The sequence below is a fragment of the Halichoerus grypus genome, chromosome 9 (genome assembly GCF_964656455.1).
Source record: "Halichoerus grypus chromosome 9, mHalGry1.hap1.1, whole genome shotgun sequence".
In the NCBI taxonomy this organism is placed as follows: Eukaryota; Metazoa; Chordata; class Mammalia; order Carnivora; family Phocidae; genus Halichoerus; species Halichoerus grypus.
This window is the reverse complement of record NC_135720.1, coordinates 119346151-119370128: the sequence shown is the minus strand read 5'-3', so window position 1 is coordinate 119370128 and position 23978 is coordinate 119346151. Positions and strand designations below refer to the sequence as shown.

Genomic DNA, 23978 nt, shown 5'->3' with positions numbered 1-23978 from the left:
CACCTGTCAAGGTAATTTTGGCTGTTGACTTTGGCATCTACTATTTTCCTCAACTCTCCTGGGTTTATGTTATCTTCACTTTGGTAAGCATGCTATCTTCATTCATTTATTCACCCAGTGACTGTTTATTAAGTACCCTATAATATGCCAGACACTGACTGTTCCAAGCTCTGGGATACAGTAGTGATCAAAACAGAAAGAAATCTCTGTTTTCCTGGAACTTTCATTCATGTAGGGAAGAGAGACACTAAACAAAGATAAGTAAGTTATGTATATGGTATGGTAATGACAAGAGCCAAGGAGAAAAATAAAACAGGGTAGAGAGATAGGAAGAGAGGAGGAGGAGGTTTTGTAATTTTAGTTGGGAGGGTCAGAGAAAACCTCACAGAAAAGGTGACATTTCAGCAGAGATCTGAAGATGTTTCTATCTAATTGATTAGAAAATATGGTGAAAAATAATTCTTTGATCTATCACTAGAAACCTCCCTATAGGTTGATGTTAATCCCATTAACTCGTACCTTTGGGGTACAACTGACTAAGCCACTGAAACTCTTTGTAACTTAAGTATCTAGCCTGCATTTCTCTACAATGCTTTTAAGGACATTTTGAGACATATCAAACCTAGGTATTTAGCATCCATGATATTTCCCTGATCCAGGCTAGTCAAACTCTTACATAAGGAAAATGAATTTAATCTGAAAAACTATTTTTCTCTTGTCAACTTGGAGTAACTCTTAGTGATTAGCAAGCATCAAGAGTGAGTAGTGATGGCTGCTGTGAGCAGAGGGAGGAGACAGGGTGACTTTTGGGACATTTTCTATCCTTATGGACCTCATCCATAAAGCACAGGTGAAAAGACTCAATATTGTGGGAAATTAAACTTTTTCCTCAGTAAACTTTGGCAAATGTAATTCTGAATAACAAACCACTCCTTTGGCTCCATCATTTCAGACCAAATCCAAAGTGTACCTCTTTAATACCATCTCTTCAGGTTCTTTGGGCACTGTTGTGTGGGGGTTGAGGCTTTCCGAAGGCCTGGGCCCTTCTCCAGGTGCACTGCTGTTATCTTCAAACTTACCTGCAGGCTGCACTGTTGCCATGATTATCTTCTGGCGCGTACACAGGGCTGTGCACGAACAGGTTGGGTGGAGGTTTCAGGTAGACACTGAATTCATACAGGAGACAAAGAAAGCACATGAAGTTAGCTATGTATTCCAAGAATAAGGGTAAAGCCAAGTGCCTTCATTTGGGCCCCAAAATGTTTGTAAGTAAGCTCACTTCTTGGCTTCTCTGGCCTCTGTTCCTTCATCTGTAGAATCAGTGGACTAGACTAGATTATTTCTAAAGTGAATTCTCTACTCCTAAAATTCAAGTTCTCTATATTCATTTAATTAGAAGTAACCCAGGGCAACAATACTTTAGAACCCTAATTTCACAAAGATTTAGTCCACTGAAAAATGACGTGTGTGGCACAAGAGGACAGTGATTTTGATGACCAAGAGAAGCCTGGGGTAGGACTAGAAATCAAGGACGCTCAGAGGCCTGACAGGAAGCACAGTCCCAATTGGTAAGCCAAGGCAGGTGGGGTCAGAATGGGACATTTTGATTTGGTGGGAGATTAAACACAGCGGCAACAACAACAAGAAACATAACAGCAGGAACAGAAAATCCCCACAGAGTCTGTGATCTGCAACAAACTGACCCACCTCCTCCTCCCCACATCCCCACTTTCCTTCCTAATCCCCTGGACACTCTTATAGGGGAGAATGTGCAAGAAATGTCTCCTTTCCGGAAAGCAAATTTATACAATATTAGAGAGCCCTGGTGTCAGAATGGCCCTTTGTTCTGCTTCTTAATGACTAATTATGATGCTATGAAAAACCTTATGCAACCCGGGCAGAGTGGGGCCCTCATGCCAAAGCTGCTGGAAGTGTGTAATCTTCAGAAAGCCAGGACTACAGCCTGCAGTTGCGTAAGAAGTAATTACGGAATCCAGCAGAGGCTTGCTTCTTATTACAGGCCCCAGGCTTTTACCCCCAGTAGCTTTACATGCTCGTTAATATTTAAACTGTCGAGTACTAGAAGAATATTTTGTAAGCTTCAGTCATGGTTGCAGAGTTCAGCGTGGGGCTAGGAACCCAGGACAGGCAGGTAAGGAGCAGGGTGTTGAGTTCCCACTGGCTTTTTCTAGAGGATTTTGTCCTTCTGCAGATGACCCTGTCATAGGTCTAAACATTTTTCCTTCTCTATAGAAAAGTAAAAAAAAAAAAAGCCATCCTAAAATCAATTTTAGAAAACCAATTCTTTAAAAAACAAATCCTCTGCAATAAACCATTATCTTTTAAAATAGACCTCAAATATTATTTTAATTTTTAAAAGTGAGTGAGAAAAAATTATTGTAGCTTCTGGTCAGCTACCAGACTCATAAAAGGAAGAATCAAAGATATTTTATCTGGTAAAACCTCACATGCTCTAGCGACAAAGACTGACGGTCTAATCTGTCCCAGACGCCAAAGCTCTCCCTTGGAATTCTGATGGGCTCTGTGGCCTTTAGAAAGAGAGCCTCTTGACCTCCACATGTCTGTCTCCTCTCTGCAAAGTCAGGGCGAGTTCTCTGTCTGTCTGTGTACTTTTGTGGCGCCTATCACTGTGGGATCTAGGCACAGAGACAAAAACATCAGGCAAAATACAAATTTGTGTATTATGGGAGGAAATGCCGTCTGGCTTCCTGGAGTCACCCTTGGCTTGCATTCAGTAAGGACTTTATCCCAAGGTGGTTTGCAAAGACCAAGAAAAAGTGTGGACAAATCCAACAGTCTGGTACTTCTTCCTTGTTTTTATTTATAAAAGAGGTAACAAGGTAGTGTTTGAAGTTTGGTAAAATGCTGAAGTTTTAAAATGTGCTAATATCTATCTCCATCAAAACAAGTACATAGGGTTCATCTACTCAAAAGAATCAGAAAGTGTTTATTGTCTCTCTCTTGCCCATTCCTCTCCCTCCTTCCCTCTTTTATGCCTTCCCTCTGTCCTCTTTCTTTCGCTCCTTTTCCCTTTTGTTTTCTTTCCCTTTTAGTAAACTACATTTGTTTAAATGGTAAAGTATGTAAGGTAATATCAGTTACCCAGAGGTAAATTTACAATTAAAGCATTTCTCAAAATCTTTCCGAACATTTCCTCTGCATATATAAGCATTCATACATACGGACAAACTGTATACTTAAAGATCTTTAGCATGAAGAGGCCCTCAATGTACTGTTCTGCGCCTTTCTATGCCCCGCCCCCAACAGACACCATAACAGTACACAGACATCCACCCATTTGCTTCATAACTGCTTAGAGTCCGTTGTGTGGTTGTATCCTAATTAATTTAACCAGTTCCTTAAATTGATATTAGAAGGCCTTTTTCCAGTTTGAGGGGATTATAAGCAATGTTGAGGCCCACTGCTAACACACATGTGCTTTTTTGCAAGGTTGAGAGAGCAGCTCCTTGGGATAAATTCCTAGTAATGGAATGGCTGGGTCACAGGGTATGTGCATTTTACATTTTAATAAATATTGCCAGATTGCCCTGCAAAAAGTTTGCACCAAGTTACAATCCCATTAACACTGCATGAACAGCCTATCTCCTCAAAACCTCACCAACTCCATGCTCTATCAAAATTTTACATCTTTGCTAATAGGCAACAAATGGCAAGTCATTGTTGTTTTAATTTGCATTTTAATTATGACAGATTGAACATTTTTCACATTTTATGGATTATTTGCATTTCTTTTTTGTGGAAACTATCCAATCTTGACCACTGTCCATTGGATTTTTAGTAATTTTAAAAACTGATTTAGAAAAGCTCTTATTTATCAGTAGTCTTTATTTGTCAGAGAGGTCACAAGTACATTCCTTGTTTGTCTATTTTTTAAACAAATAGAAGTTTGCAATATCTGTGAAGTCAAATTTACCTGCCTTTTCCTGGATAGCATTTAGGGTTTACACCAGGCTTCAGTGAGCCCTGCCTACGTCAAGAAGACTTCAAGCTCTTCTGTGCTTTCTTCTAGTGCTCTGCAGGTTTTGCTTTTAGTAAATCTTTGCTATTTCACACATTTATTTTGGTGTATGGAGTGAGGTAGGGATTCAGTTTGAGGAGATTCTATTGGCTCTATGTAGTTTTGCAAACCAACCTATTAGCTATAGTGACATGCTGCCTAGTGAGGTTTTGGAAATGAAAGGACTCAGACAGGCTTTTTGTGGATCCAGGCAGGAACTGCCTCATTCTCTTTTCTTCTTGGATCAAAGATTTGGCCCTTTTCCAGCCAGGAGACTACTTAGCTGTACTCTGAAGGAGCCCTCAAAGAGTAAAGGAGAAGAGGGCCAAAGAAGATCAGGAGAAAAATGGAAAATTGAGAGATTCTGGTGCGAAGTGAGAAACACAAATTTAAGATGAGGTTAGGGGCACCTGGATGGCTTAGTCGGTTAAGTGTCTGACTTGGGCTCTGTGCTCAGTGAAGAGTCTGCTTCTCTCTTTCCTTCTCCCTCAGTTATTCCCCTGCTCATGCTCTATCTTTCTCAAATAAATAAATAAAATATTAAAAAAAAAAGATGAGGTTAATCCCTTATGTGCATAAACCATAAAACTAATAGGGCCTATTTTTTACTTTAACAGTGTGAACAATGAAGACAGAATCGCTGGGCTAAAACACAATTGAGCAGATGAATTCTGTTTATCTTTTATTCATCTAGCTCTGCTCAAAAAGGAAAGAAGGAATATACAACTTCTATGTTACTTGCATTGTAATGATATTTCTGCATGAGTTTTCTTGGTTTAACAGATAAAATTCTTATGGGAAGTTCAAGAAATCTCATTTACTATATTACTAGGTTTTCAGTATTCCTCCTATTTTTCCTATATGTATTTCTTTTTTAAAGACCAAATAAGTAATTGCACAATCAGTAACACCAGAGGTTTGTATTTCTTGGCATGAGTGATATGATATGCATGTTGGCAAAGACCAACATGACTTTGATTTGCAACATAAATAATATAATCCTGTAAATCAAATTCCAAGTAATTTAGTTAAAAGATAGTGAAGAACTCTCTCCTCCCCAAGTGTCTGTCTCACATAAACTGTAATTTGTATAATAATTATAAGTTGATTGATGAGGATTTGATTTCATCATTAAAGGCTAAGGTATACTACCACTACTATTAATACTGATTACCATTTGTGCCATATACTGTACTGTAGTCAACAAATCTCTCTGTGTGTATGTACTCTAATTTAATCCTAATGCCTCCTATGAGGCCCACAAGACCAGTTCCACTATGTCCACTCGACAAATGAAGAAACAGAGGCTCAGAAGCTCAGATTAAGTAGACTATAAGATTATACAACTATTGAGTACAGAGTTGAGACCTAACCCAGAACTATTTGACCCCAAACTCCATGCTCTTCCCTCATTTTCATAGTATCTCTTTCTGCAAAGACGGTGCAGACACAGTGAGAGGCAGGACAATTTCCAGTAAAAGTTTAATTCCATATCAGCTTAAGGAATCAAGATCCACCATGCTGTCTCTTCCCACCACTCCCTTCATCAGTTCTGCCATCTCCTTGTTGCTGTGGAAGCCTTACCTCTAAGGTCCCTAAGCGCCCCCAGCCCTGCCCCCACTCTGGTATTCCAACTATCCCAAGAGAGCCCCTGTGGAGCCCTGGGTGGGGCAGGGAGCTTCTCCCAGGCTGGCCACTGTTAGCTTCCGGCTGAAGTGAAGGCTTTCACAAGGACCAGGGGTCGGGGTTGGGGTGAAAGAGGGCTGGCAGGAGCCCTTAGACCTCCACCCATTGACCAGGTGTGTGTGATTAGCTCCTGTTGGACCATCATGTCTAGATTGCGACTGCCCCCCAATCTACCCTCACTACTTCTTTTCAAGCCTCTCCTCTCTCCTCTTTTCCAGAATGTTCAAGCCTTTTTTTTTTTTTTTCTTGAAAAGGAAGAATAGTCTTCTCCGGACTCTTTTTCCAGATTTCCCCTAATCTGTCTTTTCCCAAGTCAAAGTTCTTGAGAGGATTTATTCCAGTCACTGATCCCGGCCCACCTACCACTGCTCTGCAGTGCCGCTCCTCCCAAGGTCACTGTTGGTCTTGCTGGGAAGTCAAACCTCATTATCCTTGACTTTGTTGCTCTATTTGGACTTAACGGACACTTTCTCTCTTCATAAAACATGATTTTTCCTGGTTCTCATGTTTCCACACTCTGCTGATTCCCTCCCTTTCGGTTTCCTTTACTCACCTCTTAAATGTAAATATCACCTCCTTGGCTCTCCTGTCTTCTTCCTTTGCTCAGGGGCACTTTACTGTTAGCTTCAGAAGCTTTATTATTACCCCTGTTCTCCCTCACTCTGTCCTGCCATATATATGCATTTTGATATAGGCTTAATTTGGTATTTATTATTTTAAAGATTTATTTATTTATTTGAGAGAGAAAGAGAGAGAGTGAGCAGGGTGAGGGGTAGAGGGAGAGAGAGAGAGAGAATCTCAAGAAGACTCCCCGCTGAGCTCTATCCCAGGACCCTGAGATCATGACCTGAGCTACAGTCAATAGCTGGCCGCTTAACTGACTGAGGCACCAAGGCGTCCCTTAATTTGGTATTTCTGTGTATTTCTTTCAACTGAATCCCAAAAAAGTCTGTTACACCCCCAAATGGAGAACCCTTGTTCAGCTCACACTTCCTTAATGACATCATCTATTTCCATGATTGTAAAAAACCATCTATGTGCTGATGTTTCTCAACCTGCATCTCCAGCCCAGATCTTTCTTGGACTTCAGACATGTATATTTAACTGTTAACATACTTGCTTCACTTAGATGTCCTGTGGGCAACTCGAGCTCAATATCTTCAAAGTCTAACTCCACACTGCACTCAGGGCCATGGCTAGCTCATATGGTGCCTTTGAGCAAATTACAAAAATATACTTTCCTCAAAACACTTTATTTTCATTGAGTAAAAATTGTAATTGATATACAAAATTATTGTGACTGCAGTATGAGTGGCACCCTCTTTATTTGTGAACTGTATTAAGTACTGAACAACTGCACACTCATAGCTCTCTTCCACCCCCACGTGTAAGCAGGATCAACTCCTTCTTGATGCCCTTGCTGCATGGGTGGCCTCACACCTACCCAGTGTCCCCTCCATATCCAGTCAGTCTCCCCATTATCCTTAGCATGACAACCGAGGTCCTTTGTGATCTGACTTATATTTACTTCTCTTTCTGGTCTCTTTTTACACACTGCAGGTTCTGCAGCTCATGTATGCAGACAATTTACTTTTCCCTGAATATGTCATGCTGTCTCCTGGCTCTATACCCTTGTATATGCTGTTCCCTCCAGCTGGAAACCTTCCCTTCTATTCTCTGGCCCTTTACCTGAGGCTTATTAGTGGTTCATGTTTCAGTGGAAGTATCCACTACTTCCAGAAAGACCTCTTTAAATTCCCCAAGGCCTGGGAATGATGTGCCTCTCATATAGCCCCATGGCATTGAAGACCTGCCTCTAGTTTACCACTACCCTAGGTTCTGCACTTGCCTACTCTCAGTGAGGCCTGGAGGGCAGAGTTGGTATTTTGCCTTTGCTTCTCCATCAGTGCTAGGTGTCTGGCACATAGGAAGCTGCTCACAAAGGTTGGAATTGAACAAGATCGATGGAAGAACTTCATCTTACCTTTGGATTTCCTATTCATATAATTCAATTGGAACCTCCTTATTGTATTGAAGGCATACGACAGACCAAAAAGACATAGATATAAAAGAAAGGTAAGGAAAGGTAAGGCATCCGTTATTAAAAATAGTTTTGACCTGGGCCTGGGGCTCTGCAAGCCCCCAAACAAGGTAGGTCTGCTCTTCTAAGACCCTGGGTTGAAAGGATTGCTTCATTGATTTTGGCATTAAAAAGTTTCTCTCACCTCTCTCTTTTTTTCTCTCTCTCTCTCTTCCAGGATCAATTTTGGGTGTAACTCCAGTTGGTGGAAATGTAACATTATGCTATTAGGGCCCTGGCTTATCAACTGCTCATTCCTATTGCTAAGTAATAATAGCTATCTCTCAGTAGTGCTTACTATATGCCAGGCACTGTTCTAGGCACTGTGCATATAATAACTCAGTTAACCTTTACAAGAAACTTGTGAGATAATTACTATTATTATCATTACTATTTCCATTTTATGAGTGAGGACACAGGCACAGAGAGGTTGAGTAACTTGTCCAGGGTTACAACAATAATACATGTAGAGCTGGGATTCAAACCTGGGCAGTCTGGCTTTAGAGTCCATGATTTTAATTACTATACTACATTGCTTCTTAATCCCAAAGTTAACTCCTGAACTTTAAAAGTCAACCCTAGACACAAGACCTGCTTCTGGGTTGAGGATCCCATTATAGGGGTCATGTGACCAAGAGACTCAGTCCCCAGGAGATAGCAAATGATGAGGCGAAGGCCAGTGCTCAACACCTGAGTCCTAAGACTTGGGGATCCCCATTCCAGTCTCAGTGGTGTGTTAGAACAGTCTTCTGCTAGCTTGGAGCATAATAGCCAATTACTAACTACTCAGGAATGTTGCATCTGTGCTAGACTGTTGATGGCTTGAAATCAGCCATTGTAGGAGTATTTATACCATGGAAATTGGCAAACACTGCAAATCAGAGACCATATCCCCAAACAGAGTTCCTCTGGAGAATCCCACTCTTGACTAAAAGAGCCTGATGTGGGCCCACAGGATGGTGGGTTTGTTTGTTTGTCTGTTGTTGTTGTTGTTGTTGTTTTTACTTTCCCAGGGACTGGCTGGGCTGGATTAGATGTTTTCAATTGCCAGAATCTGCATGAAGGCTTTCTTTGAAGGCATGGGAAACCTCTCAGCCTAATGCATGGCAGCCCAGAAACTCCAAGGAATCAACACTCCCCTGCCTCAACCAACTCCAGAACCTCTTCACCAAAGGCTTCCTTGTCCCTCTGCTCATTAGTGGGATCTTTTTGTATAAATGATCCCATTTTATACAGCTCCCAGAATTTCCTCATAGCCTTAAAGCTCTAGTCATTGCTAGCTTGATAAATCACCCTTTATTTGCTACTTTCAGTTCACTGGCTCAATCCCCTGTCCTCCTCCTGATATTTCTTGCACTTACTAAATAAACTTGTACTCCAGTTCTTCTCTGAGAGTGCTTCTGGGGGCACCTTATCTAATAGGGGCTGAGTGAGCAGTCCCCAGTGCTTGGCATTCAAAGGCAAGGGGGCCTGGCCAAGGAGCTGGACTGCCTCAGCCCTCCCTTGGTCTCTTGCTCTGTATTTCAAAGACTCCATTCCATGGCTTTGCTGGCCCTACTGTCTGGTTTCATGGTGTGTGCCCTGCCTGCCCACTCACCTCCCCTCCTGGAGGAGGCACTGCTAACTGCCCAACCCGCTGCCTGTTTCTCCAGGGAAGACCTTGCAGTGTCTAAAAGACTTTCCCTCAATGAAAGAAAAGAGTGACATGAACTTGTTATCGTCATTCTGACGCTAGCTGAGAGATGTTTCCCCCCAAGCCCAGAGTAGATATTGCCTGGGTCTCCTTCCCTCAAGGTGGGCGACATGAACTTTCTGGAGGAAGTCACCAATTCACTTAGATGTGACAGTAACAGACATCTCTAGCAGAACATTTCAGGGAAGCAGTCTGTTTGAACTGGTCTATTCCCTGGGTCTGGCAGGGAATAGAGATTTTAAACTGATATGTTTGATTACAGTGATCCCATTTATCCTTTAGATTGCTTTTGACTTAGAGTTAAAGCCTGCCTTTGGCTACTGGGAGTGCTCAGCACTAACAGCACATATTCATTCTCCAAAAGGGCAAAGAGAGCTGAAGTTGGAGGAGGACTTGAGGACCAAGAACCTCAGCGCCGTGGCTGACCCAAGAGCCAGGCTGGAGGGGAGGGCAGGGTATGGCTCCTTCCCAAGTCACTATAATCCTGTCCTGTCCTGCATCACTCCCATTTCCCTGAAGCCTGAGTTCTAAATATAGATTGTGTATTTTGTTAAGCCCTTCGGTTTGCTTTCTAACTTCAGTAAAAAGATGTAAGTGGGAGAAAAATGATCTGTCAAAGGAATTTAAAAGCAAATTTATTCAAGTACACAATGTGGTATTATTACATCCTAGAACAAAGGAAGAGCGAGCACCAAGAGGGAAGGCTGATTGTGGCCAATGGGCAGCAGAACTTAACATCAAATTCACTGTATGAATTGAACTTACTGCTGCTTACCGGAAGTGTTTCATTTGTACCCAGTACCTCTCCTAGTGAAGTATAGAAGTTAAAAGTTAAGGGGCACCTGGGTGGCTCAGCCAGTTAAGCATCTGCCTTCGGCTCAGGTCATAAACTCAGGGTCCTGGAATTGGGCCCCGCATCAGGCTCCCTGCTCAGCAGGGAGTCTGCTTTTCTCTCTCCCTCTGACCCTTCTCCCCGCTTGTGCTCTCTCCCTCTCTGTCTCAAATAGATAAATAAAATCTTTAAAAAAAAAAAAATGACAGAAGTTCAAGTTGGCACCAGGAATTTTTCTGAAGGCTCTGTCATTTGTGTTTGTCTATGAACAGATGTATTTTGTGTATAGAACATGAGTACTCTGAGGCCAGCAAGCTGGTCTGCTTGGGCCCTGCAATTAGCAAAAGGTGTGAGAAAGGCAAGTTGTGTCTGTAATGGAACAATGATCACATCTGTCTTCCCCTCCCCTTTCCCCATTTCTTTTTCTTTTAGTGGTGCTTATGCCCCATTTTTATTATATAACTCAACAGACTTAAATAGTAGTATTTCAGACAGCAAAATAAGCCAGGGGGATTGTAGTGGGCTGGTGGGCAAAATGTGGGGAGAGAGATCTTATCTGGCAGAGCATTTTGGCTCCCTCCATAAATCACTCTGTATGAGCAACCAGCCATTGGCCCCAGATGTGGACTAGGCCTTGATTCAGTTGAATCAACTGTGACTAAAAGATGCACTAGTTTTAATTTCCTGTGACACATTAAGAAAGCCCTATCGGGCAAACTTTGTTTCTAAGGCCAAACCTGTGAGCTCAAGCACTTTGACTCTGCCCATGGGCACAGCTTGAAGAGGTGACTTGGGCCACCAGACATCTCTTTACAGTCACAAGTCATTCTGGGGTTATATATTGGAAAACATGGGCTCAGATTTATCTTTACTGTATCCAAATTGGCCCATATCTTTTACTAACTTCAAACCTCTAAATTCAATAGGCACTTACAAGGCACACACCAGAGTTGTACACAGGAGTGGAGAAGGGTCAAGTCACAGCTCTTACCTTTCTTGAATGAGGCAAAGGTACTGCATGGGCTAAAGGTTTTGCTTCAGCACAAATCCCAAACGAGCCACATCATTTTGCACTTAACAATGATGAAGTCTTTTATTGCATGTATAAATATCCCCAGAGGCTATTACTCAAAAGGGTTCAGCTAATAAATATGAGAACTAATAATTACCTTGTTTCAGATTGCTGACTTGTGTAACTGCTGTGAGGGGTCAAAAGTGTCCAGTTTGCTCAACATTCTGACACTTGTGATTACAGACTTGGGGTGTAGGTAGGGGTCAGAGAGCAAAGGGAATAAATTATGCTTGTGGTATCTCTTTCATTTAGTATTGGTAGTTGTATTTGATAGGTTTGGGCGGTGTCACATAGTCCTGGTAGTTCCGTCTTGGGTCTGTCTTTTGATGACCTCTCTTTGCAGGGGTGCTAGGCATTGATCCAGGTCTAGGGTTGGCAGCATCCCCCAGGAGTTGCTTTGTGAACTAATCCATGCTTCAGGGAGCAAGTGGGACTTTCTCTTCCACTTGGGTTGATGGCTCATAGCCCCTTGGCCTTTCTCAGCTCACTGGCCAGGTGAAGAAAACAATTTGTCTGAATGTGGGAAGAACACACTTAGGGTAAGTCCTGGCATGATGTTTCTTTTCGATGGTGGTCCTTGAGATGGTTCCCATGTTGAAGTGGATTGGGCTGCCTTGCCCAGAGTGGGAAGGGGACAGCTGAGTGCCATGTAGGATTTAAGAGGCACTGGAAAGTTTACTTTTCCTCAGAAAATATTCCCCTAACTAGTTCTAATTAGCTGAAATTTATAAATAAGACTTTATTTCTTTTAACTTAAGCTGTTATTGGGAAATGTCACTGGTTTGGGCCATACAGTAAGTCTTAGCATTTATTCTCTATGAGTTTATTTGTTAAGTCAGGATGATTGAAGCAGAATCTACATACAGCAACACAGATTTTTAGGTACACAGTGTTGACTTTTGACCAACATCTGCAATCAGGAAACCATTTTCACTATGACGATGTAGATTACTTCTGACACCCCAACATTCCCTGGTGCTCCTTCAAGTTCCCTAATCCTAGCACCTGTTAACTAACCACTGATCTGATTTTTGTCCCCTTTTCAGAGTGTCATAGACGTAATTGGAATTGTATAGATGTAAACTTTTGGGACTGGTTCCTTCCATTCATCCTGATGTTTAGAGGGACTGTTTGTGGCTGAACTTAGTCTCATGCCTTTGTCTTCCTGAGTAGCTATCCATAGCATGAGGTTTCCTTTGCTGGTTGTTCCCCAGAGAGGAGAGTTTGCCCTGCACTGACTGTCTGACCACCCATGTGACATTTCCCCCCTGTTTCTGTGTCACCCGCATCCTCCTATTGGAGTATGTGTGTCCAAGGAATGCCAGGAAGAGGAGAAGAGTTCCCAGAGGAAATGGGCAAGAGCACAAAGGCCATTTGGCTGCCTTGAACTGTGCCTGGCCTGGCTGCACAGAACCGTGAGAATGACAGATAACTTGACAGATAATGTGAGCAAAGCAGGACTTGATTAGAAGGATTTTTCTAGAGAGGAGAAGAGCCAGGGCACCTCCAGGGGTTCCTTAGCAGGAGAGGATGGACCAGTTCACTGGGGCAGCAGGGACAAATCAACCCAGCTCATGTTTGGCCCTTGAGTCTTGTTGCTCCAGGTCCAGAGTCCTGGAGAAGAGAAGGCCTGCCTGGCCTGCCTTAGACTAGAGGACATAACACACAGAATGGCACACTGCAGAGAGGTGGCTCACCAAAAGAAAATCAAGGTGTTGGGACCAGGGGCAGGAGTGTTGGCCCTGGGATGGCAGATACAAATGTTGACTCCCCCAGAAAAGTACCAGCTCTTCCAAACAACTGTGGGTCTATCTGTAAGAATCATGTAACTCTTGTCATTCAAGCTTTCCTTGTCCCTGAAATACATATTTGATCCCAAGTTGATAGAGTTTAGGGGAAAGAAAAAACATCCATTTGCATTGACATCTCTGATATTCTATACAAGTTTTCATGGCTGGAAACTATGGTATGTTCTAGCTTAATCCCCTTGTCCTACTGAGGCTTAGCGGGATGACCCACTTTCCCAAGGTCACACAGCTGTGAGAGACAGAGCCAGAATTTAGACTCAGGTCTTCTTTGAGTTTGCATTCTGAGTTCTTTCTTGAATTGACCACTTTTGTGATTTTGAGCATTACCAGACATGTAACTACAGTGAGCACAGCCAGCCAAAGGTTGGGAAACTTTTCTACCTTTTCCCTTAATGGTTAGAAATTGGTGGTCAGAAACAACAAATACATGTCAAGGTTGTTGAATATGTGTATTATTTTGGGCTTCAAACAGATGTGATAAAAAGCTCAGTTATGGCAAGTCTTCTAAGTTAAACTTTTCCTGAAAAGAGCTGCAAAGAGGGTCCAGGAGTGGTAAGGGAAATGTGGCATTATGTTAATGTTTATGTTTGGCTGTAGTTCACCAAAAATGAAGGTCAATACAGTTCTCTCTTCCAGTCTGTGTGTAAGTTGGCAAACGACAGGAACAACATTTGCTTCTAATCACCCATCCATCTTAATAATGCCGAACAGATACAGTGTAGAAAGTATTGCACAACAACCAGCATTTCATGACATTGGAATCTTTGCCAATTTGAAAGAGGACCTCGAATCTGGGGAGAGTTACATTTTTATGTTTTTGATCATGATCTTCTTAGAAGATACTTATTAGGCCCATTTGTTGACAACATTAAGAATTAACAAATTATGTTGTTAAAACATAACAAAAGTTTAATGGTTTCATTAGAGAACTATAAAGTCTGTTACTTAAGAGAGGAATATTGTGGTGTTTGAAAGCAGGAAATATTTACTGAAGGACTCTTCAGGGTCTAATTTCTGGAACCAAGGCAAAGCTCAGCTTATCCTGATCTAAAATTAAAAAAAAAAAAATAGTAAAACAGAGGAGCAATATCCTTGTGTGTTTGATGCCAACAAAGTCCCTTAATATCTAAGAAAGTTGTCAGTCATGTGCTGGATTGAGATGGCATTTTTTAAAACTAAAAATGGAAGGCAAATGATTATAAGAAGTTCTAGTTTCTTTCTCATGTGTGAAAGGGGCCATTTTTGTTATTTGGGGCCTGGTGTGGAAAAGTAGGAGAGGTGTGCATCAGGGAGTGCCCACCTATTAGTGCTCGTCACCGGAAAGCAGGTTCTGCGTCCTCTAGAGATCCTTCTTTCTCAGCACAGAACTGAGCTTGCTACCTTCAGTAGGGGTAAGCACTTGGCACTCTGCAGAAGGGAGAGAAAAAGCAGTTGCCAAATTCCATTGTGGTAGCCATCTATCTATCTAATCTATCTATACATTAAAGCTAAGGTGTCTAAGACAATTCACATCCAAGTCTCTCAGGTGAGGAGTGGACATGGTTTCTTCCAGAAAAGGACAATTATGGTGGTGGTGGTGGTGGGTTCTTGGTAATGAAAGAAACTACCTACCAGTTTGAGAAATCTGCCTACCATTGTAATAAAAGTGGCTTGAGACAATTATCTGAATAATTCAATTCAGCTCACGCCAAAGTATGTTTTGGTCTGAATTATCCAGATAATTGTGTTACAGGGGAAAGAATTCTGAACTGGGAGTTGGATCTTGGTTCTCACCAGGGTCTGCCAGAAGGAGTGCTTAAGCTACTCAGCCTGTTTTCGCATCTATAAAATTAGGGGTCTACCTAAGGGAGTCAATGAATTTAACTCAGTATTTTGTGTGTGAACACACACTCCCTGGGGCAGATAAATGCCAAGTTTGTGAAATTGTGCCACAGTGAAACCGGAGTAGGCATAGGTAATTCTCCTTAAGGATGCTTCCAGCTCAGCAAGGTCAACCCTGGGGTGCTCATAGAGGAGACCCTGTCCATCAGCTGGGGGTGAGACTTTCTCTGATTTCTTTTTCTTTTCTTTTCTTTTCTTTTCTTTTTTTTTGAGAATTCCTATGGGATCAAGAAACTGACTTGCAATTCTACAAGGAGCTTTAGTTAGGCTGCTTATCCGTAAGCTAAGAGGCTTGGAGTAAGCCATCGCCAGGGATGGCTGAAGTTATTCACTGCCCAGGCTCAACTACAGGCAAAGAAGTGGTGGAATGTGGGCCTCCGGGCACACGACCACGGCCCCCGCACCACCCAGCCCCTTGCTTCCTGTATTTAGGAGACTCAGATTCTACAGTAGAAAGCAGATTTTAGATTTATCAGGATGTTGTGTGTCGCTTCGCAGAGAATTTTTCAGCTCCCCAAAGCGGCGGACTTGATCCCGGGCTGTGGGGAAGGCAGACAAGAGGAGGCCCAGCTGGACCGGGCTTTGCGGTTGTGCATTTCTCTCCCCGCATTTGCCCACGTAGTTCTTCTGAGCCGTGAAGGGGTGAGGAGAAAAGAAAGGTTCTTCTGAGCCGTGAAGGGGTGAGGAGAAAAGAGACTGCAGAGTGCCAACGCAGAAGAGGGGATCTTTGAAAATTGACCCATGGAGCCCTCCGCCCACATCTCTGGCTCAGGGCAGGTCTGACAGGTATCAAAGGGCGTTTCCCAAACCAAACAGACTCCCACCCCCACCCTAGGGTCGGCGCGCTTAGGGGCCGGGTGTTTGCACAGGTGGGCCGGGGCCCCCTCGGCCGGCAAGGGGCGAGCGGGGGGAAGGACGGGCCGTGGGAGGGAGGGGGACTTGGCGCAGGCGGAGGAACAGGCAGCCCTAGGCCCACCGAACGCGCGCGGTGCCGGGAGCGTTCCTCTGGCGCCGCCGAGGAATCCGGTTTTCTGGGCCATTGCCACAAGGGACAGTCTTGGCGGGGTCACACCGCCGAGGCTGCAGCCCAGGCCGGGGTCCTGAGAGCAGGACCGAGCCTGGTCGCTGAGGGCCCGAGTCTCCTCCGCGAGGTGCGGTTCCCGTGGGGCTGGAGTGTAGCCTGAACTAAAAGCGTCCTTGCAACTTCCCACTTTCATTTCGAAAACCAGGGCTTGTGCGGTTCCCTTTCCTTGGGATCTCCTCAGGCCCAGCAGGGAGAGGCTGGGGAGTGCGAAGGAGAGGCAAAGAGGCGGTGACTGAGCCACAGGTCCCTCCATCCCTCCACATCCTGCCCCACCCCTGGGTGGGGGGGCTCGGTCTTGGGAGTAGGAGCTTGGAGATGGTCGTGGAAGGTCGTACAGGGACGCAAAGTTCAAAGGCCTCTGACCATTCTCTAGAAAACCTTACAGTACCTGGGGACACAGCAAAGGGAACCAGAAGCCAGGGAGGGGACCCCGTCAGCAGGACTCCGGAGTGTTCATTAGGAAGGAAGGATTTTTTTCAAGAGAGGGGAGAATAACTGTGATTTCTTTTTAAATCACCTTTCCCTTTGCCTCTTTTACATTGCCCTGTCTTTGTTAACATAAATAAATAAACTGCTATTTAAAATCTCCATTTGCAGACCTGACTTCATGTATCAATGTAGAAATGAAAATTGTGGCTTTCCAAAACTGATTTAAAAGTAAGCAGCAGGGCACCTGGGTGGTTCAGTCGTTAAGGGTCTGCCTTCAGCTCAGGTCATGGTCCCAGGGTCCTGGGATCCAGCCCCACATCGGGCTCCCTGCTCCCCGGGAAGCCTGCTTCTCCCTCTCCCACTCCCCCTGCTTGTGTTCCTTCTCTTGCTATGTCTGTCAGGTAAATAAATAAAATATTAAAAAAAAAAAAAAAGTAGGCAGCACCTTGCTTCTGGAGGCAAGGCACATAGTTGGAGAGAAATGGTCTGCTGAAGTTCAGAAGCACCTCAAGTGTCTGACTCCTTGCTTGCCTTTAATCAGAGTGTGTTTTCAAGAGAAAAAGCAAAGGATTGAGTATTTGAGTCCTGATATTTTCAACTCAGTGAACTTGTTGCCCTCACCCTTTGCCCTATTCCATTTGTTTTATTTTTTGGTCTAATTATTGGCCATGTGGGTGCAAATCTCCACTTCAATGTCTACCTTTTGTCATAATTCAACCCTATTATTATCACTCTTCATTGACTACTAAATAGATATAACCAAAATCTGTCAAGACTTGTTACTAGACTTGCAGATGGGCTATCCCCCCCATTTCTGTCCAAAGCATCCTGAAACGAATTCCACTTTCTGTTCCCCACCTCACACTATGTAAACCCTAAATCATCCTCTTGTCTTAAATTAGATGAGATCTAGGGAAGAACTGCAGGAACAACAACGGGGCCTACATTTCTAGATTCTGAGTTTCTTGTCCTTTGCATCAGTCTTTAGAATATTGCAATCCATAAACTGTTAGAGCCCCACTGCCTTTGAATTTACTGAACAGGTGTTCACACTGTTTTCTGGTACTTCCTCTGATCAAAACCTTCCCTTTTTACCATGAGAAATTGTCTTTGCCCATCTGAGGTGGTGTTTTCTCTTCAGATCTCAAGAGAAATAGGCCTGGCAGCTCCACCTCTAGAAATGCTATCCTCATATGGAAGTAGAGAGTGAAAAAAAAATACTACTGATTGGTTCATAAACAAATTAACTTTTGCATTCCTAAAAAGGTAGATTGTTTCATTTTGACAAAAACCACTGACTTTCAAGTTGCTTTTAAAACTGCGCTGAAGAAATCTTCAGTGTATCAGGATAGTCTTATGCCAAGATTGTTTCCAGCTTTTTGAGCTCCAAGTCAGAACCAATTTACTTAGAAATGTCTGCTCGACTATAAGCTTGCTAATAGCTCAATTTGTCCGCTAAAGGATTCTTGTAGGAGAGGGGCACACACCTTATCATTTGTTCTGGTAACTCTTGTGTGAGTTTTCATAGAGGTCACTGGCTCGAAGTTTAAAGAAATCATGTTGACAGAAGTCCCATCCTGGAGATTTGTAGGGCGATTGATTAGGTAAGGAAACCTGCACTCTGCCTCTACCTTTATTGAGTGACTCAAGAAATTATTTGACCCCCATAGGAAGTTTTTTGAGAGTCAAACCTGAACCCATTTTCTTGGCAGGGGCAGGGTGTGGGAAATGTAAAAAACTCTCCATCTTCGACCCACCACCACAAAGTGCTAAAGTCAGTTGTGAATTTTATTAAAAATAAGCACTATGCCTGGGTTTCATAAAATTTATACATGAATATGTACAGACACAAATAAAATAATATTAAAAATAAAAATCACACTTGCTTTCACGTGGCAGTGGTCCTGGCACCCCACATACATAATGCTAACTTTTCCTTTAAAGAAATTGCTTGGCCCAAGGAGACCACAGTTAGAGATCACCGAACCACTAATAAAGCTGTAGCCCGTTGCCTGCAACATTTTCAACTCAGGCCTCAAAAATATATAAATAATTTAATTACAAAACCCAACTTTTTTTTTTTTTTTTTTATCTTTTGGCACAGTGAAGCATTGGTCAATAGCAGAGAAATGACTGAAGATTCTCTGACACCTCTCTCACACTCAGTCATGCCTGTAAATGCCACATAATTACATGGAGCGGGGGCCATTAAACCCCAAACAGTAGTCATATCATTTATCATATGGAATGGTTCCCTGATTTTTTTTTTTTTAAGGGACAAATCAATGGAGGGTGCGACAAAGATAGGAATAAGGGTAAGGGGGGTAAGAAAATAGGAAAAGTCTTTGTGAAGTGAGGGAGGGACAGGCTTGGTCAAGAACCTAAAACAATTATGGAGAATTGGTTTGGTCTTCTGTAAAGTCACAAAAGAAGAAGGAAAATATTCTGAATTAAATTAAAACACTTCTGTCAAAAATGCTTTAGCTTTAAGGCACGTTTGATGGAGATTTTTTTTTTAACGTCTTTTTTTGTCTGGCTAGAAAATGCAAAGCCCTGGCCTGCGTTTCCTGCCTCCCCGACGGCGCCCACCCTTGCCTGGCTCCGCGGCGCTGCTCAGGCCAGGAGCGTCTCCACTGGGTAAGGCAGGTGCGGGCCGGGGCCACAGGACGAGGACGCCTGCAGGGCCGTGGGCAGCCGCAGGGGGCAGTACAGGTGCGCGCCGCCGCCGGCCGCCGGGCCTCGAAATGGCTTGGCTGGGGCCGAGGCGGAGAGGGGCGCGAGCAGGAGGTGAGGTGCGGCGGGTGGCATGGCGGGCTGCACGGCGGGCTGCGCGTCGGCTCCGCGCGCGCCCAGCAGCGCCGGCTCGGTCGCACCGTACGCGCACAGCGGCAGCAGAGCCCCTCCGGAGGCGCCGGGGAGTAGCGCGGGATATGTGGGCAGCGGCGGACAGGGCGAGGCTCCCCATGGCAGCCGCGCCCCGGGGGCCGCTTCCCCGTCGCGGCGGCTGCGGAAGGGTTTGCTGAGGATGCTGTCTATGGCGAAGGAGCTGGAGAACTTGCCCGCAGGGCTGGAGCGCCCCTCCTGGCGGGCGGGCGAGCGCGCGCGGGGAGAACCCGGGGTGGCGGGCGCGGGCGGCGGGGGCGCGGCGGTGGGGTGGGCCGCGGCCTCCTCCGGCCGAAGCCCTGGTGCGGGGGCCGCCGCCCGGTGGCTGAGGCGCTTGCGGCGGCGGCGGAAGACCCCGTCGGCGAAGGTGTACTCGCTGTTCGGGTTGAGCATCCAGTAGTTGTCCTTACCCCAGGGCCGCGAGGGGTCGCGCAGCACCTTGACGAAGCAGTCGTTGAGCGAGAGGTTGTGGCGCACTGAGTTGCGCCAGCCCGTGTAGCTGCCGCGGAAGAAGGGGAACTTGCCCATGAGGTACTCGTTGATTTCGGCCAGCGTCAGGCGCCCGCCTGCTGAGTCACGGATAGCCATGGCAATGAGCGCGATGTATGAATACGGGGGCTTGGGCCGCCGAGTGTATGGCTTGCTGCGCGCGCCCTCGCCGCCCCCCGCGCTCCCCGCCCCGGGCCCCGCCGCGCAGGCCTCCGCGTGCCCCGCCGCCGCCGCCGCCGCCGGGCCCTCCTCCTCAGTGCCCGGCCCGCCGCCTGCGCTCCGCTCGCCACCGCCCGCCAGCTCCCCGGCGCCGCCGCCCGCCGCGGGGCTGTTGGCCGCACAGTCCCCGTCCGAGCCCAAGGAGTCGTCGCCAGCTGCCGACAGCGGAGATGGCGCGTTGCTGCCGCCTGCACCCTCCAGATCACTACCTGGCTTGTCCCCGTGGGCCGCGCGGGGGCCGAACACCTCCAACTTCATGCCCGCGCACCCTGTCCCTGCCCTGCGCCGTACCCTTTCCTTCGCGCGGCCTTGGGAACCTGGTGCCGGGGGCCGGAATGGAGATCTCGAGGCCAGGGGTCCTCGCCTTTCTTTCCCGGGAGCTCTCCCTTCTCTTGCGAGAGACAGTCACTTTTCCGTTGAAGAGTCGTCTTCCGCTGGAATTTTTTTTGGAGGAGTTGTGCTTATTGGGTGAACTAAGAGGGGCGGAGAGGGAGGAGTTGGGTGGGTACTGTCTTCAGTTCGAGGATGAGAGACTTCGGGGTGAATGCGTACAGGGGTGCGGTTCCACCCTCTGATGCCCAAGTGTGCCGGGCTTGGGACTTCTTGCTGGAGGAAGAAGCGTGAGCATCTGCTATCCATTCAAGAGACCAGGAGGTGTTCTTTACTGGAGGTCCCAGGTCCCGGGCAGGAATCTTCGGGGCACGAAGATGGTGCCAGCCGGTGTTCGTGCCACCCTTGGGGGAGGGTATGGAGCCTTCAGCCTTGAGCGCCCGCGGAGCCGAGTCCCCGAGGCCGTGGCGCCAGTAGCCGCCTTTCCGCTCCGGGTCTCCGAAGCTGCATCTCCACGCTGGCGGGCCGCTGTTCCGTCTCCCTTCCACCTTCGCCCCGGCCCAATATAACCCTGCGGCGGCTCCGAGGGGGCGGGGCCTGGGCGCCGACGGCCGAGGGGTGGGGGAACTAGGTGGCCTAGGTGGCCGAGGCTCCCCGGAGGGCGCACACCAGGCAGAGGCCATGCGGCAGCGCGGCCGCAAAGTCACTGCGCAGGTTGTTTGTTTTGGGTCGGCCCGGCCCCGCCCTCCGCCTCCTGCCAATGGGAAGCCTGCGCGCGACTGGGGGTGTACGCGTGTCTGTTGAGTGTGCCTGTGTACGGGCCCCGCCCGCCCGCTCCTCCCTCAGGTGTGAGCGCCCGACCGCTTGGGAGGGTCCCTGCGTCTTGGAGCTCAAGGAGGCGATTTGGGCAGTGGAGGGGGCGAGCTATCCTAGGGGACACCTGGAAGGGCTGGGTCCAGGGCAGCAGGGACTTTGCTCAGGCCTGCAATTCTCCCAAACTGCACGCGGTGTAGTGAAAACCGTGCTTCTTCCGAAAGCAAACCCCTGTCGTTACTGACGAAGTGCTGAACAGCAGTGACCGCACAGGACACTTTGCAGGGATCTTTTATGGGAGCCACATGCTGTGCACCTTTCTACGATTTCCTTTTGCGGACTTTTCTTTTCTCTTTTCCTTCTCTCTCCTTCCCTCCCTCTCTCCCTCCCTCCCTCCCTCCCTTCCTCCCTTCCTTCTTCCTTCTTTCCTTCTTTCGTTCTTTTTCAATACTGGACTTGAAATTGTGAATTTTTTTTTTTTAATGACCTTGACTCTTGCTCGCTTAAATGGCCTCTGACTTTCACTTTTCTTTTGTTTTCCTTTACCTGGCTGGTGCCTCTTGGGTAAGAACAGCAGTGTTGGCCTCTTTCCCTGGGGCGGCTGTGTGTGGCTCAGGGTGCCGAGCTCTGCCTGCGTGTGTACCCCTGCGGAATCCTTCAGACTCGGGCAAAGCGGGAGACGTGCTATTCCCGGTTCCGACTATCAACAGGAACGAAAGGGAGGGTGTGTTCCCGGGGGCGGGGGCCGAGAGCACGATGTGTTTACGACCATTTCTTCCCAATTTTTCCCCTTGAGGGCTTTTGCTGTGTTTTCGGACCGTCGGGAAAGGGGGGGACCTTTCTCTGCCGCAGGACGGTTGGGCCTACGCGGTGTTAATACACCAGGGACGGGGCTCCATGGACCACCGCCCCCCCCCCCCCCCGCCCCAGAAGGGTGCAGTTGTAACCCGCTGCCCTTCCACGTTGAGGTTTCCTCCTTTTTCCTGCCTTTGTTGGAAATAGCGACGGAGCTGCGAGTACGTGGAAGCTCACCTTTGATGTTTATTTTATTACTTTCCACCATTTGTGTAGAAAACGTACACAATCCTGTCTTATCTTTATTCAGGCAGTTTTGAAGGCATTTAGAATGGGTCGGGCAAAATGACAGACCCATCGGCGGTTCTGTTATTTTTGTGTTTGGAGAATGATCATTTGGAGATTAGACTGACGTTTATTGCGTGTTTGAGTTGGGAGTGGGGTGGGGAATGGATTCTTTCCCAGAGATGAGCCTCCCTCTAGGGGATTTGCTCACTCTAGCCCTGGGAGTTTATAGTCCCTTGGACCTGGAGCTGGGGAGTGGGCTGGGCCAAGAGAGCAGCCAGGTAAAGAGGCAGCGATTTGGCTAGTGATAAAAGACACGAACAATGAATGTCATCCTCGTTTGAACTCTGGAGATGGGCAGGGCAAGAGGAGAAGACCTATTTTTTGAGTGAGATAAGCCCAGGCGAGTTGAGGTGGGGGCCCAGTTTGGCTGCAGAGTCTAAGGGAGGCCACTAAGACACTCCAGCGTCAAGGTGCCCAGCCATCACCCAGTTCCATCTTAGAGACTGCACAGGTGTGCTGTCCTGCAGGATTGAAGTCACACAGCTACTACCAAACCCGTGACCCTGATGCAGCCCAGACACCTCCAGATTTGCAGCAACACTCACCTCAACCAGCTGTCCTCCTCCCCAGATCCCCATGGCTTCCTCCACCCTGGTTCTGCAGCATCCTCCTCTCCCCCCCCCCATTCCCCAGCCCAGGTGCTGGAGGGGGGGGCGGTTCTCATGTTAGTCTGGGAAGTTCCAATGAACTGTTGACAGGGATATTGTTCAGAGAGCAGAGAAGAAAATTGGGCAACATACTGGGCCCTGCTGCCACTTAACACATGACCAGGTGAGGGGCTGCGGTTTGGATCTTCTTTGCCTGTAAAAAGAGGCTGATCCGAATGGACTGCTAAATTTTCTCTCAGCTCTTGCACATGTAGTTTTTTGGCACTCGTTTTTTCTTGGGGTGCATTTCTGCCTCTAGGGAGTTCACAGGGCAAGGGGGTGTGAACATCCAGCCGCTGGGACTATAATGGCTGTGGCACTCTTTGCCTTAGCCTGCTAGCTCCAGAATGTGCATCTCTCTCCAGCCGGGTGAGAAGAGGGAGGGGGTTGTGGATCTCCTGGGCAGGCAACCTGGGGATGGGGCTTTGACAAAGGAGTGTTGGCTGCCTCCAAGGAAGGCAGACCACCCCCATCACTGCCCGTTTTTTTTCTCTTTTTTACCCAGCGCCTTCCCTCTCCCCCATCCTCAGCAGGAGCAGACCCTCTCCTTACCCCATCTCAGGTGGGAAAAGGACCTGCCAGTAACTTCTTTGGGATAGGCCTTTCCCTTGCCTCAGTGCTGGGACACTGGTGGGCTGCTATCTGCAGGTTTGGAGCCTAAAAGGGTTTGAAGGGAAGGGTGGAGGTGGGAGACTTCTCAGCAGGAATATCTTTTCTATTTTCAGAGTGACTTAGACCATTGGCAGCGGACCTTGGAGGGAAGGCCCTGGTAAGAATGGAAGGAGGTGGGCTACCTTGAGAAGATAAAAAGATCCATAGGAACTGGAGTGTAAGCCCCACCAGGGCAGAA

General features: G+C 46.7%; 1 protein-coding gene across 1 annotated transcript; it reads right to left on the bottom strand.

Moving 5' to 3' along the window:
* Positions 1 to 18368: 18368 nt before the first annotated feature.
* FOXQ1 (forkhead box Q1) lies at positions 18369 to 22208 on the bottom strand. Its single transcript, XM_036084989.2, has one exon. The coding sequence runs from the start codon at positions 20451 to 20453 to the stop codon at positions 19218 to 19220; it is 1236 nt and encodes a 411-aa protein (XP_035940882.2). The 5' UTR covers positions 20454 to 22208; the 3' UTR covers positions 18369 to 19217.
* Positions 22209 to 23978: the final 1770 nt, after the last annotated feature.

Excerpts from the sequence above, each read along its gene's own strand:
- FOXQ1 (XM_036084989.2), bottom strand. The coding sequence starts at position 20,453 with ATGAAGTTGGAGGTGTTCGGCCCCCGCGCGGCCCACGGGGACAAGCCA.